Source organism: Osmerus eperlanus, chromosome 19, assembly GCF_963692335.1.
Source record: "Osmerus eperlanus chromosome 19, fOsmEpe2.1, whole genome shotgun sequence".
NCBI classification, from domain to species: domain Eukaryota; kingdom Metazoa; phylum Chordata; class Actinopteri; order Osmeriformes; family Osmeridae; genus Osmerus; species Osmerus eperlanus.
In genome coordinates this window covers 6,459,912-6,476,940 of record NC_085036.1, presented here as the reverse complement: position 1 = coordinate 6,476,940, position 17,029 = coordinate 6,459,912, and the positions used below count along the sequence as shown (strand labels likewise).

The 17,029-nt window shown below is 43.8% G+C and overlaps 1 protein-coding gene across 3 annotated transcripts; it reads left to right on the top strand.

The window, feature by feature from the left end:
- Positions 1-1,461: 1,461 nt before the first annotated feature.
- Positions 1,462-17,021, top strand: LOC134039394 (ferroxidase HEPHL1-like). 3 transcript variants are annotated; one of them, XR_009932770.1, is made up of 20 exons: positions 1,462-1,859; positions 3,785-4,029; positions 5,669-5,881; positions 6,176-6,385; positions 6,681-6,935; positions 7,742-7,916; positions 8,177-8,316; positions 8,476-8,607; positions 8,844-9,049; positions 9,161-9,305; positions 9,745-9,957; positions 10,677-10,899; positions 11,145-11,284; positions 11,407-11,532; positions 13,492-13,598; positions 13,735-13,981; positions 14,180-14,319; positions 15,015-15,125; positions 15,241-15,255; positions 15,435-17,021. XR_009932770.1 is itself a non-coding variant. In XM_062485234.1 (20 exons), the coding sequence occupies exons 1-20, from the start codon at positions 1,693-1,695 to the stop codon at positions 15,503-15,505; spliced, it is 3,324 nt and encodes a 1,107-aa protein (XP_062341218.1). In that variant the 5' UTR covers positions 1,462-1,692; the 3' UTR covers positions 15,506-17,021. The 3 variants fall into 3 exon arrangements, 1 of the variants encoding a protein (XP_062341218.1); XM_062485234.1 differs by having other exon boundaries at positions 14,972-15,125; XR_009932771.1 differs by lacking the exon at positions 15,435-17,021 and having other exon boundaries at positions 15,241-15,385.
- The last annotated feature ends 8 nt before the right edge of the window (positions 17,022-17,029 follow it).

The following is a 17,029-nucleotide window of genomic DNA, read 5'->3' as shown; positions in this document are numbered from 1 at the left end:
AGAGGATGTACTTCCTACGGCACCTGAAGAAATTCAACCAGACAAAGAAATTGATGGTGCACTTCTACACAGCCATCATTGAGTCCATCTTGTCCTCTTCCATCACGATCTGGTATGCTGCTGCCACTACCAAGGACAAGAGCAGACTGCAGCGTATCATCCACACTGCTGTGAAGGTGATCGGCTGCAATCTGCCTACCCTCGAGGACCTGCACACCTCGAGGACCCTGAGGCGAGCGAGGAAGATTGTGGCCGACTCCTCCCACACTGTTCCAGCTACTCCCCTCAGATACTCCCCTCTGCGGTCCATCAGGACCAAAACCTCACGCCATAAGAACAGTTTCTTTCCATCTGCTACGGGCCTCTTCAACAACGCCAAGGACTCCCGATGACATTTTACTATTATCTATTAAAAGTCCATCCGACACCTATTGCGCTACGCACAAGCCACCTTGATCTCTTTTGCACTATGCTGCCCATTCATATTCTTATTCTTATTTTTACATATATTTTAAATTGCTAAAATGTTTAGATTGTTTTGTTCTTAGAATTTGACTATGGTTCGTTTTTACTTTTAATTTAAGATCTGTATATGTTTATTGTTGCACCTTCCTGCCACAGTAAATTCCGTGTTTGTGTGTAAACCTACATGGCGAATAAATCAAATTCTGAATCTGATGCCTATTGCTATGATTAGTCAATTAGACTAGCCATACATTTTGTCATTTAGCAGACGCTCTTATCCAGAGCCATATGCCTACCATAGGCGTACATTTAGGGTGGGACGGTAGGGTATGTCCCCACCAATGTTAGGAAACATGTACCAAAAATTAACCAATAATAATCCACCAATAATTGCGAGTCTACATATTTTTTTCATTCTTTTAACATTTTCTGCTCCAGAATTGGTTAACTATCTCAAGGTCAACGTTACTCCTGATAGGCAGGAGAGCGCTGATCACAATGTGTACCAGCCTGTCAACAGTGCAGGTGAACGTAGAAGCGAGACTGTGAGAAGAGATTTAACAATTGGCTTTTTGGCAGGCTACTCCTGTAAGGTATACGTTAACATTGAGTGAATAATAAACGATAAAAAATCGAATTATATTACACTCCTGTATATTATTGTTGAAAATGTAGCTCTATAGTATTTCTAAAGTTAGCAGCCTTTGCTAGCTCTGGAACACAACTACGGAATTGCTTGCTAGCTATCGGACATTAATTTGTCTTGAATGGAGACTATGCCGTAGTTGCGGTCGAAGCTAGCTAGTACCTGCAAACTTCTAAAGGGAATAGGGATTTGGTAAAACTGTCCCCAACAATGTTTAAACCAAACCCACGCCCTTGGCCCTATCCAACATACCTTTCTACATTCTGAACAAATAAAAGACACTTACAATCAATAGCTTACTATCTTGATTATTCATTTAATTTTCGTTAAGTGTCCATTGCTGAAGTGGGCGGACCGGGTATCAGTCCCCACGGCATGAAGCCAAACGGACGCAAAATGCTGAATAGAGCGACTGTTTCATAAAGCGGAGTTTCGTAACTACTCGGATTCCCGGTGTAGACGCGCATGCATGGAGTTAACGGAAGTTTAGTTTCTGTTCCTCACGAAAACAAGCCTAGGGTACATCAAATAGGCTATAGTCTCACTCCACCACACCAGTAGCCAACTACTCATCTGACGGCATGGCTGGGTTTCGGAGCATGTTCTCGGGGCTGGTACTCCTGTTCTCTACCATAGCGGAGGCTGAGTGCAGAGAGAGAGTTTACTATATCGGGATCGTAGAGAGAAACTGGGATTACGCACCAAGTGGCAAAAATCTTATCAATGGAAAAAGCATCGCGGATGATGAGTAAGTTTTTTGACTGCACGTTTGCCTTCGTTTAATGTAAAAAACAAGACGTTGTAGTTAAGTTGTTTAGATGGAGTCATTGCTATAGCCTCCTAGGTTACCGCTACTGCAGGAGAAGAGCAAAGAGGGAACATTTTTTCATAAAAAAATAAAATACAAAAGGCAACTTCCCAAAAAATCATTACATTAATCTAATGATCTTAAAGTTTTGCTTTGGTAAGCTTTTGGAAAAAATTCTCTTGCGACATTTTGACTATAGCTATAGCCTATTATAGGCCTACACAGTATAAAATATATTTTTTAATGCATGTATGTTTTATTGCCATCGCAGTTGAACAATACTGAGAAAGCAGAGATACCCCCACGTCTCTGAATAAACGTCATAGCTGTAAAAACTGGAAATATAGCCTAATGATTTAACAACCATTCGAGATTTCTGTAACTCAAATGATGGTATTCTGGAATGTCAAGTTCTGGCAAAACAAACTGCCTGCTGCATGCATAATCTAGAACAATGGTGTTCAACCCTGGTCCTCAGGGTCCACTGTCCTGTATGTCTTAGATGTTTCCCTGATCCAACATACCTGATTCAAATGAATGGGCTGCGATCAAGCTCTGTGGATTCCTGGTAACAGCCTTCAGTTGAAACAGGTGTGCTGGAGCAGGGAAACATCTAAAACATACAGGACAGCGGATCCTGTGGACCAGGGTTGAACATGATGCTATGTTCTCAAATTGAAAACACATAAAGTCACATAAAGAATCGCAATAAATTAAGAATTTATCATTTTATCATCACATACATTCAGATATCTTTCTAATTGACGGGGAAAAAGCATGAAATTAAAAGGTATCATGTGAGTAATACTGTATACTGTAATACTCTATATAGGCCTATCTCAAGTTTAGCTTCTATGGTCATGTGCAGTAGCCCACATTTGCGGGATTTGTGTGAACATTGACGCTTCTGACATCTCTCATCTATATTTATCATCACGTATATGAAACGGCACTATTCTTTAGCTCTATATAGCCAACATCATATGTACTGAAAAGAATGTCATTGACCATTACTAAAACTATAGTAGAGGCTAAAGATCAAGAGAGGCAATCACAAAAGGATTTGCTGTTGTGCCATGCAACAAAATGTGAAATGTGACAGTTATTCTAATAAATAATCTCAGAGACAGTTATATAAAATGTTAGACAAAGTTATATAATGGCCCAATCATCCCTGTTCAAGGCCTACACAAAATGACTGGAGAGGAGCAGAGTGTAACGGACAGACTCCCAGGACGAAGGGTTCCGTATCCAAATACGGGTTTTATTAGGCGTAGTCAGACATGCAGGAGTCATACACAGATAATCAGAGCCAAAAACAGACAAAACTTCGCCCGGAGTGACTGGCTTAAGTAGCCTAGACCTGAGTAATGGAGCAGGGGAGTGGACTAATTACTTATTACTAATTATTAACGTGTGCAGCTGCGTGCGACATGTGTGCCCTCTCAGTACTACGGTGACTGTGTTCTGTGGCTGGGAGGCCTGATTGTGACATAAGGTGTTTCAGTCAGACATGATGACTCAGTCCTTATGAGTTAGATGGGCTGAATCATGAAGTTCGGGCAGTTCCCAGGTGGCCCCCTGGTGGCCATGGGCTCCCCTCACATTCAACTTAATTGCCTTGATCTGTTGAATGTATTGTCCCTTATTACCAGACCTGGAGAGATAGAGACAGGCAAGCTGTAAATTGGATATGGAATCTCACACAATCACAGTTCTTTAATGTCCTCCAAACCCCCCTCCCCTTTAAAAAAAACATCCTTTCTCTCCCTCTGTAACCTCCATTCATTTATTCTTTCTCCCACTCTGTCTCTGTCTGTCTGTCTGTCTCTGTCTCTCTGTCTTTCTCTCTCTCTGTCTGTCAGACATGCATCTGTGTTCCTGGAGAAAGGGCCCCATCGTATTGGCCGTGTGTATAAAAAGGCTTTGTACCGGCAGTACACAAATGCGTCGTACAGCCAAGAGACCCCCAGACCGGCTTGGCTGGGTTTCCTAGGACCCATTCTAAGGGCAGAGGTTGGTGACGTCATAGTGGTGCACCTGAAGAATTTTGCATCCAGGAACTACTCCATACACCCCCACGGAGTCTTCTACGAGAAGGACTCAGAGGGTATGATACTTCCACTTCCACACCAACACAGGCCCGCATCTGTACAAACACGCACTTGCCTTTTATTATCTATCGCACTGACCATCTTCTCAAATGATTTCCTACAGTGCATTTACTGGCAAAGAGCAAACGATCCTGCTCTATTTCCATCCTAGTTAGGTGTGTAAAAGGTCTTCTTTCAGAATTGTCGCAATACATGGCAGGAGTTTTGTCAGTCCTTTGACCCAAAAGTGACACCAAAATGTTTGTATGTCACTGCAGTGGATATCGTTTCCTCTTTTGTATACGTCTCCATGTCCGCAAACACACTGTCCTTTTTCTGGTCTGTCTTCAGACATCCAATACGTCAGCACTGTTTAGTTCTTCCCAGACTTGTGGCCTCATTGGCTTTAGAATTGGTGCCCTTGTGCCAGAGTCAGCAAGCCAGACAGGAATCCATTTAGATAACATTGATACCATCGACCGTTGTGGAACAGACTACAAGAAAGACAGTCAATGCACACGAGAGCAGGAGAAAAGAGGGAGGGGCTCAAAAAGGCATTCAAAGGCATCTTCTTACGATAGATTTACTACTGAAAACTATGTCCTGCTTTAGAAATTTCCCAGCGTTTCTCTTCCTGTCACCTGGACTACAATCGTTCTGGATAGTTTCTGGCTTATGTCTCGAAATATTTTAAGATCCAGCAGGATATCCACCCTTAAAATCCTCCTTCTGTGAGCAATGAAAACAATGTTTTGGCTTTCAAGCCGTACTTAAAAGCAGGCTGCCTGCATCTTCCCCAGTACGTGACAGTTGAAACAACATGCGCCGGGTATCTTTATGTACTTATGTACATCTTTCAAGTGCTAAGCTGTGTCATGTGACTAGATAAGAACTCAAAGGTTGTTTCAGGACCTTCTGTGCTGTGAGATCATTGGTATATTTTATGAAGCACGCTTACACAAGTGCATGTTGAAGATAAGGACCATGATGATACAATTATTGACATCTACTAGTAATGAAAGATTTACTGAGTGAAGTGTTTTAGGAAGATGTCCAGTAATATATATTTTAGTGTAGTATCTTGCCATTTCATGATGAACCAGAAGAGTGATAATCCTGGATAGGAAACTTATCACAATACTCCAACCTCAGCCCCTTGCTAGTGTCTGAACCCATGACCTGACAGTCCCTTATCTCAATCCATTGGTACTTATTCACCAGGCAACAAAATTGTTGTATTTTAAAGACATTTGACACTTCAAAGAAACTTTTCAGGGAGACTACAGTGGGCTCCAAAATTATTGGCACCCCTTGGCAAAGATGGGTAAAAAGCAATTCACATGGTTTTGCTAAAAATAATTATTTCTTGATGACATTTATTTTTCAACAAATATTTTTTATTCAATTGAAGGTTGGATTGTTCTAATTCTTTCCAATGTGATTAAGCTGAAAAAAGGTGACTTTTTTAATAACACTTTTTACTCATCTTTGCCAAGGGGTGCCAATAATTCTGGAGTTGACTGTACACATGGACTGATTAACAAGTTGATGTCTTCCCCTTTGTCTTCATGCCTTCCCCTTTACAGTAGTCTAGCTCCAATACCTCCATGGTTCTGTGTTTTTTACTGTTAAATATGGCACATGTTTGTCCACTAGGGGCGCTGTACCCGGACGGGACTTCCAGCAAGCTAAAGCATGATGACCACGTGCCTCCAGGCAGCAAATACACCTACCGCTGGGAGGTGAGGCCAGAATACGCCCCTACGGAGGGGGATGCCAACTGCCTAACCTGGGTCTACCACTCCCACTTGGAGGCTCCCAGGGAGGTCTCCTCTGGACTTATAGGCGGACTGTTCACCTGCAAGAAAGGTGGGCTGTGTGTAGTGGTAGGGGTGAGGTACACAATACCGGACCTAGGTTGGATGTATCCATTAGATGAATGGATTTGACAGCAATTAAGGGATGTTTGATATGCCTTACAGTTGACACTTGTGGGACTGATTCTGTTTCATTATGTTGGGTAATAAGTCAAACATACCCAACTATGGGACTGCAGTTGCCTATAATTTCCCCCAGTTACAGATGTTAAATCAGGTCATGATCTCACAATCTAAGATTTTAGAACAACATTGTGTTTTTAAAAGTAGTTTTGTGTTTAACCAGGAATCCTGAGGGACAGTCCTGTATCTGGAGCTGCCCAGCCCAGGCCAGAACCAGAGCGCATAGATGTGGACCAGTTCCTGTTCCTGATGTTCACAGTGACGGATGAGTCCATGAGCTGGTACCAGGAGGAGAACATCCGCACCTTCTGCTCTGATCCAGATGGAGTCGACCGGGAAGACCCAGACTTCAAGGAGTCCAACTTGATGCATGGTGGGTCTAGTAGTCCTGTAGATTCCATGACGGTTTCTGTGGCCCAACTGAATGGAAGGGCCAAGGGCTTTCCTTCTTTTTTCTCATCCACTCTTGATCAGTCAGTGGTGTAAAGTATCTGAATCAAAAAAGAAACCGACCAGCTTGACGTGTGCTTTTGCTTATTTTCTGCTTGTTTGTGACAGCAGTTGATAGTCACGTGGACAAGGCCCACCTTTACAATTCTGTCGCACGCCTAGCTTGACAGGCACCATGTGTGTTCTCTTCCTCTCTCCCCTTCTCTGCCCTCTGATAGCTATCAACGGGTACATGTACGGTAACCTGCCCGGCATTGAGCTGTGCCAGTTCCGTCGTGCGGCCGTGCACCTGTTTGGCATGGGGAACGAGGTGGACATTCACACCGCCTACTTCCAGGGCAGCACGCTTTTGGACCGCGGTCACCGCGGCGACACCGTCAGCCTGTTCCCAGCCACCTTTGTCACCACTGAGATGCTTCCCATGACAACCGGAAAGTGGTTGCTGAGCTGCCAAGTCAACGACCACCTGCAGGGTAAGACCGCTGCCCCTTGACCTCTGACTGAGGAGAATGTGTCGTGGTTGCCAAAAAATCACAAAGTCTGTTCTCAACATCTCATATTCTGCTCCACACACGGATCCTTCTGGACTCAAGGCCAAGACAAGGCCTTGTATTTTTGACACAGGGTCCCATGGTTAGATAACAACGAGTAGCAGCCCCTCCCTCTTTCAAAGGTTAAGCAGAGGCTCCATAGCTTTTACCTGACATGTCAAGACATGCCAGACCAAGATAATATGATGCCCTAGGCGGGGTTTTGGATTGGCTACTCTCCGTGTACCCTTAGAGTCCAGTGCAGAATGTTCTTCTGGACTACTCCCCAAGAGGTGAGAGAAGCAGACATCGACCAGCCGAATGATCAATAATGCTGAGTTTAGGAAATAACAACCATATTTCCTCACCCTGGAATGCTGTGGTCACTCTCTTACGAGTCATCATACTTTACCTGAATTTACACAGTCAACACATCTTGAAAAAAAGAACGTAATTAGACCAGGAGGAATTCAGGTCAGTGATTACTCAAAAAGGAGAATGGGAAATCATTTGCTCTCCTCGGTGCTCTTATGTCCTCCTGTGACGCTTCCCTAGCCCTGTGACATCGACTGGGGCCCTGGTTCTGCTGAGAAAGCATTCCCATGGGTGATTAACCCTATAAGTGTTCCCTGCAGCTGTTAAATACAGGTTTTATAATGACTCCTGTGTCATTGTTCCTGACCTCCCTCTGGGATGGGTGTGTGTGTGTGTGTGTGCGTACATGTGCGTGGTTGTGTTGTGTTGTCCAGCTGGGATGCAGGCCTTCTATCAGGTATCGTCCTGTGGAATGGGAGACAGGCCCCCAGGGGCTCCTCCCGGTGGCCAAGTGCGGAAATACTACCTGGCAGCCGAGCAGGTCAGGTGGGACTACGCTCCTTCAGGAATGGACAAGATAAACAACATATCACTCACAGAGGGTGAAAGGTAAATATAGGTTTTGAGGACAAGATACCGAGGCCGTTTATGAATGCAACCGTGCCCGTGAAATATCTTTAGGTTGTAGTTCCAAGTGTGCTAAGTGCAATTGAGAGGTTAGGTACTACGCACCTTGGACTCCTTTCCGCCTGGCCATCAACTCTGCCCTATTTCGCTGTAGTGAGACATTCCATCCAACAGACTTATCAAAGGGGTATAAAGAGACTCGGTTTTAAACTCCCCCTCACTCTTTCCCTTCCCCCTCCCAGTCCGTCTGAGGTGTTTTTCGGCAGGACAGAAGGCAGGCTTGGGGGCAGGTACCAGAAGGTGGTGTACCGGGCCTACACAGACGACACATTCTCCATCAGGAAGCCGGTCACGCCGGAGTCCCTTCATCTCGGCCTGCTGGGTGAACTCCCCCATCTCTCATCAGCCTCTCTTTCTACCTTTCCGGCCTTCTCTCCATATCTCTAGCGCTCTGCCTCTCTGGCTCTCTCTTCTTGACTTTCCTCCCTCTCTCTACGGGTTAGTGTGTAACTACGGTGTGTGCTTGCTGTCCTGTACCCAGGCCCTGTGTTGAGGGCTGAGGTCGGGGACACCCTCCGGGTGACGTTCATGAACAAGGCAGACAGGAACTACAGTATCCAGCCTCACGGCCTGCAGTTTGAGAAACGCTTCCAGGGCACCAGCTACCAGGATGGTCCGAAACGAGCATTGTCTAACGGCACACACACACACTCACATACATATGCACACTCACACATATACATAGCACACTCTCACTCTCAAACACACACGAACACACACACATAAACATCTACAGTATATACACAAACACATTCACACCACACACAAAAAAGATTTCCGTTCTACATTTCTGTTCTTTAGCCTATTGGTCATTAATCCGTCTTTGCTACCCCTGTGTGTGTCCATCAGGAGCTGATAAGCCCGGCTCCCAAGTTCTCCCAGGCCAGACCTTCACCTATAGCTGGCAGGTGTTGGAGGGTCCATCGCCCTCCGACCCCCCCTGCATCCCCTACCTGTACTACTCTGCCTGTGACCCCATCCAGGACACCAACTCTGGCCTGGTAGGACCCCTGTTGGTGTGCAAGAAAGGAACTCTGGGAAGTTCAGGCATACAGGTACCACACCGGTCCACTATTTAGCCTTCCAAGATGGCCGAATTTACCTGCTGGAAGAGTATTTGTGTGTACTTGTTCCCAATGTATGCATGTGTGTGTGTTGTTTGACAGAGAGGAGTAGATAAGGAGATGTTCCTGCTGTTTTCCATTATGGACGAGAACCTGAGCTGGTATCTCCAAGCGAACATTGATACTTACGGAACTAACGAGTCCAACCCAGAGGACAAAAACTTTCTGGAAAGCAACAAGATGCATGGTACTGTTCCAACACAACTTTAGAGGGAGTTTGTGTGTGTGTGTGACAGCAGGAGGGACGGTGGGTCACAGTCCTCAGACAACCCCTACCAGGAATAAGATGAAGATTTGACGATTGCTGATTTTTTAAATCATATATCACATATATCAGGGAGTCAGGTGGCTGAGCAGTTAGAGAATCGGGCTAGTAATCAGAAGGTCGCTGGTTCGTGCCAAAATGACATTGTGTCCCTGGGAAAGGCACTTCACCCTACTTGCCTTGGGGGGAATGTCCCTGTACTTACTGTAAGGCGCTCTGGATAAGAGTGTCTGCTAAATGACTAAATGTAAATGTAAATATATTGACTGCCACTGGTGTGTTTTTGTCATTGTTTCTGTTTTTATCTCGTTTGTGTTCTCAGTGACTGATTTCCAACTCTGTTTATCTTTTTGCATCACAGCAGTGAATGGGTTTGTGTACGGGAACCTTCCTGGGCTGCAGCTGTGCTCCGGGGACAGAGTTGTGTGGTACACCTTTGGTCTGGGAACCGAGACAGACATCCATGGGATTTACTTCCAGGGAAACACCTTCCAAAAGCAGGGCACAACCCGGGACACACTCAAACTGTTCCCTCACACTACGGCTACTGTGACTATGAATGCAAGGAGAGCTGGTCAGTCATTATTTGGTCTACACACACACACACACACACGGACACACACACACACATGCAGCAGCCCTTCACAGTCATTTCAGTCCCCAGACACAATCCACACTCAATAAACACAGGCCTTGCCAAACAGGGAATCCATCATAGTTTGCTGTGACTAAAGGCATCCTGTTGGCCATGAACTGTCATCTGGCTTAAATAACCTCTTCCTATTCTTGTTTAAACATGATTGTATGATGTGAAAGTAGATGTCATACAGCTATGAATATGTAAGATTTCTAACTTTACGTTAGAAATTGAAAGTATATACTAATAGCCGACAATCAGGTTAAACTGACCCATGGACCATTACATCGTCTTAACCTCTAAACACTTGAAAACCGGAAATGCGTGACTAAACTTTACAGTACATGGGCGGTTACAGGAATGCAAGCCAAAGCCAGAGATCCAAATAAACCTTGCTGTCCCCTAAAGTTAATTTATAGTCCCTGTGTAGACAGCTTTAACCTCAAGTCAACCTTTGTGGTGTCAACATAGACAAAAGAGATGATATCCAAACAATGGCTTCTCCACTTCCAAAAACCACTCACACTTCCAGCCTTACTGCTGTGCCAATGAGCTCTCATTCATCTAGGAGCATGTGACCAGGACCAGGGCGTGTGACCTTTAACCTCTTGCCATCTCTACTCCCCCCCCCCCCCGCCCCATCCCGCTGTACCCAGGTGTGTATGAGGTGAACTGCAGGGTGACGGACCATTACATGGCTGGGATGAGACAGCAGTACTCTGTGGCGGAGTGCCCTGGGAGGAACCACACACACACGCTGGCACACACGCGTCCCTCGGCCGTGGTCCAGTTCTTCATCAGCGCCGAGGAGGTGGAGTGGGACTACTCACCTTCCCGCTCCTGGGAGCTGGAGAAACACCAAGCCACCCTGGACAACAGGTGGGCTTCTGTGTGTGTGTGACACAAAAAGCGAGATTGTTTTTGTGTTTCATTGAAACTATTGACCTTTATTAGAATTCTCAATCTTTTGCCTCAGTGACATTGTCTGTCTGGGAGCTTTCTAGGACAATGGAAATGAATCCAGCAAAGATGGCTATCAGTCTGGGACGTGGCATTTTTAATATTCCAAGAAACAGTGTGTCTGTATTTTGTTACCTGTTTTTTTGTATATTTTATGTCCCTAGTCCAGGAAACATCTTCGTGGGCAAAGGTGAGCGGCAGATAGGGTCTCGCTATAAGAAAGCTGTTTACAGAGAGTACACTGATGCCACCTTCAGGACACAGAGGAAACGACAGGCAGACCAGAAACACTTGGGAATCATGGGTAGGTTTGCTTCGAATCAACATGCATTACCACCACTCATCCTATCGCATGACAATAACATAACATTGTAGAAGATGATCTTCTACGTTCTGCCAGTCATTGTTTGTGTGTCTGTCCTCCAGGCCCCATTATCAGGGCAGAAGTTGGGGAGCAGATTCTAATCACCTTCAGGAACCATGCCAGTCGGCCCTACTCTATCTATGCCCATGGCATTGAGACCAGCGACACACGCATTCCTGTCGAACCAGGTGAGAGAGAGGAGACACAGGAATAGAGGGATGCATTAAACGACTTCTTTATACTCTAGTATGTGCGTTTCTTATCCTGCAATTTCTATGAGAGTCTCTGTATGTCTTGGTATGCATTATCTTTCGTGTGAGAACTTTTTCTGCTTTCGTATGAAGTAATAAACATTCTATAAAAACATCTCTAAATGATATAACATTCCTCATATAATAATCAATATTTGATATCATGATAATCTATATATATATATACAGTTAGGTCCATAAATATTTGGACATTGACAAAATTTTCAGCATTTTGGCTCTGTATACCACCACAATGGATTTTAAATGAAACAATCAAGATGTGCTTTAAGTGCAGACTTTCAGCTTTAATTTCAGGGTATTTACATCCAAATCAGGTGAACGGTGTAGGAATTACAACACATTTTATATGTGGCCCCCCCCTTTTTAAGGGACCAAAAATAATTGGACAAACTAACATAATCATAAATCTAATTGTCACTTTTAATACTTGGTTGCAAATCCTTTGCAGTCAATGACAGCCTGAAGTCTGGAACCCATAGACATCACCAGACGCTGGGTTTCGTCCCTGGTGATGCTCTGCCAGGCCTCTACTGCAACTGTCTTCAGTTCCTGCTTGTTCTTGGGGCATTTTCCCTTCAGTTTTGTCTTTAGCAAGTGAAATGCATGCTCAATTGGATTTAGGTCAGATGATTGACTTGGCCATTGCAGAAAATTCCACTTCTTTGCCTTAAAAAACTCTTTGGTTGCTTTCGCAGTATGCTTCGGGTCATTGTCCATCTGCACTGTGAAGCGCCGTCCTATGAGTTCTGAAGCATTTGGCTGAATCTGAGCAGATAATATTGCCCGAAACACTTCAGAATTCATCCTACTGCTTTTGTCAGCAGTCACATCATCGATAAATACAAGGGAACCAGTTCCATTGGCAGCCATACATGCCCACGCCATAACACTACCTCCACCATGCTTCACTGATGAGGTGGTATGCTTTGGATCATGAGCAGTTCCTTCCCTTCTCCATACTCTTCTCTTCCCATCATTCTGGTACAAGTTGATCTTGGTCTCATCTGTCCATAGGATGTTGTTCCAGAACTGTACAGGCTCTTTTAGATGTTTTTTGGCAAACTCTAATCTGGTCTTCCTGTTTTTGAGACTCACCAATGGTTTACATCTTGTGGTGAACCCTCTGTATTTACTCTGGTGAAGTCTTCTCTTAATTGTTGACTTTGACACAGATACGCCTACCTCCTGGAGAGTGTTCTTGATCTGGCCAACTGTTGTGAAGGGGTTTTTCTTCACCAGGGAAAGAATTCTTCTGTCATCCACCACAGTTGTTTTCCGTGGTCTTCCGGGTCTTTTGGTGTTGCTGAGCTCACCAGTGCGTTCTTTCTTTTTAAGAATGTACCAAACAGTTGATTTGGCCACACCTAATGTTTTTGCTATCTCTCTGATAGGTTTGTTTTGATTTTTCAGCCTAACGATGGCTTGCTTCACTGATGGTGACAGCTCTTTGGACTTCATATTGAGAGTTGACAGCAACAGATTCCAAACACAAATACCATACTTGAAATGAACTCTAGACCTTTTATCTGCTCCTTGTCAATGAAATAACGAACTCCCATGAGGGAATAACATACACCTGGCCATGGAACAGCTGAGCAGCCAATTGTCCAATTACTTTTGGTCCCTTAAAAAGGGGGGGCCACATATCAAATGTGTTGTAATTCCTACACCGTTCACCTGATTTGGATGTAAATACCCTGAAATTAAAGCTGAAAGTCTGCACTTAAAGCACATCTTGATTGTTTCATTTCAAATCCATTGTGGTGGTATACAGAGCCAAAATGATGAAAATTGTGTCAATGTCCAAATATTTATGGACCTAACTGTATATTTGATATGGGGGAGTGTAATGCTTGACTGTGTGTCTCCTGTCAGGCTTCATGACAGAGTTCCGGTGGGATGTCCCTGAGGGGTCCGGCCCAGGGCTCTCTGACCCTAACTGCATCTCTTACATCTACTACTCCCCTGTGGATTTCATCAAGGTAAACACACACACACATACACACACCAAGTATTTCATGTAAGGGCTTTTATGTCATCACAGTTTTCACTTTAAGTTATGCCACTAATGTGTGTGTGTTTGTGTATATATCTATATCTGTGTGTGTGTGTGTGCAGGACCTGTTCAGTGGTCTGCTGGGGCCCTTGGTGGTGTGCAGAAAGGGGACTCTGAGTGGTCTGGGGGCTGGGGGACGGGGGGGGGACAGGCGGAGGACAGATGCCCAGCGGGAGTTCGCTCTGCTCTTCCTGGTGTTCGACGAGAACCAGTCCTGGTACCTGGAGGACAACATCAGGACCTACCTCGACACCAACCCCTACAACTTCACCTCGGACGACAGCTTTACGGAGAGCAATATGATGCATGGTATGAGATGGAGAGAGAGGAGAGAGAGGGAGGGATGGATGTGTGTATGTATGCATGTATAGATAGATGGAGGATTGATTGGTTGGATATATAGATAGACAATGTGAGTTTTTTTTATCATGTAATGTAGCTCTTCATGATTGATGATTACTGTTTGTGTGCATGGTGTGTGTGTGCACGCGTGTGTGCGTGTGGTAGGTATAAACGGTCAACTGTACGGTAACCTGAAAGGCTTGGTCATGACCCGTGGGGAGTTGGTAGACTGGTACCTTGTGGGCATGGGGAATGAGAAGGACATTCATACGGTTCACTTCCACGCCGAGACCTTCACATACAAGGTACACCATCATCATCATCCTTCTCCTCAGCTTTCACTGTCATTATAATCATTTCCATCTCCATAACTGTGGCTATCATGAGCCACATTCGTCATTCTAACCGTCATCGTGAGCCCTAACTTAACACTGTCATGCCCATTACCATCATCACAACCATGCCAAAAATGCCAATTAACAGTGAAATAAGTTGTAATGGAAAAATGTACACATGACCAAGTTATTAATGAACAACTTATTCATGAACTATGTAACGTGGTTCAGGGCACTCCTAGGGTGTTTCTCTCAGAGCAGGACACTTGCAGGACGGTGGCACCTAGATGATGTGTCCATCCCACAGAAGTGACGTGCACTTTCATAGACTACAGTTCCCATCACCTTAACCCTCTTCCTTCATGGATAGAACACTGAAGGAGCATGAAGTCAGCTCTTTAAGGCACAGAGCTTCATGGTTTGATTAGGTCTGTCTAACCCCCCCCCTACTGTGTTCCTTCCTTCCCTCCCTCACTCCACACTTTCTTTTTCTCTTTGCTCCTCTCTCTGTTCTTCTCGTGTGTGTGCATGTGTTGATGTCTGTGCGTGTGCATGCAATTGTCCACATATATGTGTGTGTATGCGTGTCTTTGTGTGTCTTGTGTTTGTGTGTGTGTGTCAGACGGACCACATCCACCGTGCAGATGTGTTTGACCTGTTCCCAGGAACGTTCCAGACCATCGAGATGGTAGCCGGTAACCCTGGAACGTGGCTGCTTCACTGTCACGTTTCAGATCATATCCACGCTGGCATGGAGACCACCTTTACTATCAGAGGTGTGTGTGTGTGTGTTTGTTTATGTATGTGTGTGTGTCACTCTGCATGTCTGTTATAAGCGGCTGTTGACTCACTAGCCTCCTCTAATGCCTAACTTATCTTTCTTTCTTCCAGCAAACTCCTCTCAAGGTTAGATTTGTCTGTTTGTTTGTATCAATACATGTTTTATTGAATAAACAAGAAGTTTATGCGGAATAATTATAAAGTCAAAGTTTATCATGTTGAACTATTACTGATAAAAACTTGTAATTAATCTGAACTGACTCTACTTTCTTCATTGCCTCTGTTCTCTTCCCTTCTCCACACAGGGTGCTTTAGTTCCATAGCTACGTTGCTTTTGTGCCTAGCACTGGGACTGGTTGGGACTGTGTTGTACTAGCCACTTGGGACTTTAGTGTTTGTCTGTGTGTTGAAATTAGCACTGTACAAGGTGAGAAATATTCAAATCTGGTCAAAATGTCTCCCCCCCCCCAATATTTATATAAAAATATAAATGTGCTACGCTACGACAGGCAACCACGCACGCTGTCCGAAATTATCATTAAAAAAATGTTTTGTCCCCCCCAATGTTGACTCCATGGCTACGCCTTGGCCTATAGCATCTCTAAACCCATTTTCAAAAAGTCTCATTGCCTGAAATAAAAGTTGTTATTATTATAAATATTTCTACAATAGTAGTAGTAGTAATAGTTAAGTAATTAAAAATATCCTATTTTAAGTGAAACCAATTACCTTTAATCACACGCCTGTGTTACATAGATTTCAGGATAAATTCTGCAGTTTCTGAGCAGGGTATCAGCAGATGGGTATAAAAAACAAAGCATGGTCAAGACAACCTTGAGACAATGAGATTGATTTGATCAAAGACAAGGCCACTGGAAACTATGTAACAACAAAAAAGCTACAAGTTTCTATGGGCAGAACGGTGAACGTGTGCACAGCACACATATATGGCCTCTAAGGTGGAGTGAAATGACGGAAGTCATCACTCAAGATTCATCCCATCAGACTCACAGCTGTAATTGCTGCCATCACGCATTAACTCGGGTGTGTGGAGACAAATTTTGATATAGGCCTACCACTTTTGTATTTTGAATATGTCATTTGTATAAAGTGTTGAGTATGCTGTGTGAATACAACGAAAAATTTTGAAAGTCAACAAAATGCTAGAATGTTCAAGAGGGCACGTTCTATAGGCACTGTACATCTTATTCAATTGCATACTACTGTATTTGTTTGTGTTGCAAGCATATATAATCAACTGTCAAACCAATCAATTCTTACAATTACACAATATTGTAGAATGGTGAGTGAAGTTACATAATTGTTGGAATGCTGCTTCAGGGTTGGAACTATTGTTCTTCGAATCTTTATTCAACTTCATATTATTATTCTATTTCTTCCGTCGCACCTTTCAGCTCCTTCAAATTTTCAGCTATTAAAACCGTTCAGCTATCAAAAAATTCTGCAGTTTCAAGGGTTTCCAGATGACCTTTAAGCGTTCTACCTCTTATGCTTGAATTAATATTAATCAATGTTCATAATATTTTCAAATCTTCCTAAACTTCTTCAACTTTCAAATCCTTCTTCTTCCTCAATCTTTCAGGTACAGCCAACATTTAAATGTTGACAAAACCCTAACCAATTTTTTTTTATCAGCTTTTTGACATCTATTCAACTTTTTCAATATTTTAAAATTCATTTCAGCTTTCAGCATTCCAACGCATTTTCTGCAGGAAATGCACTTTCTAGTTAAGTCCATAATTCAATCAATTCAGTTGTGAAGAATGTACATGGATGCACCTTCTGACAGTGTTTCACATGATTCCTAGGCTTAAGCTTTATGCGTATTTTATATTGTCATTTCTAAAGTGCAATAAAAGTACTTGTTCATCCCTTGTCT

Coding starts and splice junctions, on each gene's coding strand:
- LOC134039394 (XM_062485234.1), top strand. CDS start 1,693: ATGGCTGGGTTTCGGAGCATGTTCTCGGGGCTGGTACTCCTGTTCTCT. Junction 7,917..8,176: donor TCACTCACAGAGGGTGAAAG/GTAAATATAGGT, acceptor TCCCCCTCCCAG/TCCGTCTGAGGTGTTTTTCG. Junction 11,533..13,491: donor ACGCATTCCTGTCGAACCAG/GTGAGAGAGAGG, acceptor GTCTCCTGTCAG/GCTTCATGACAGAGTTCCGG.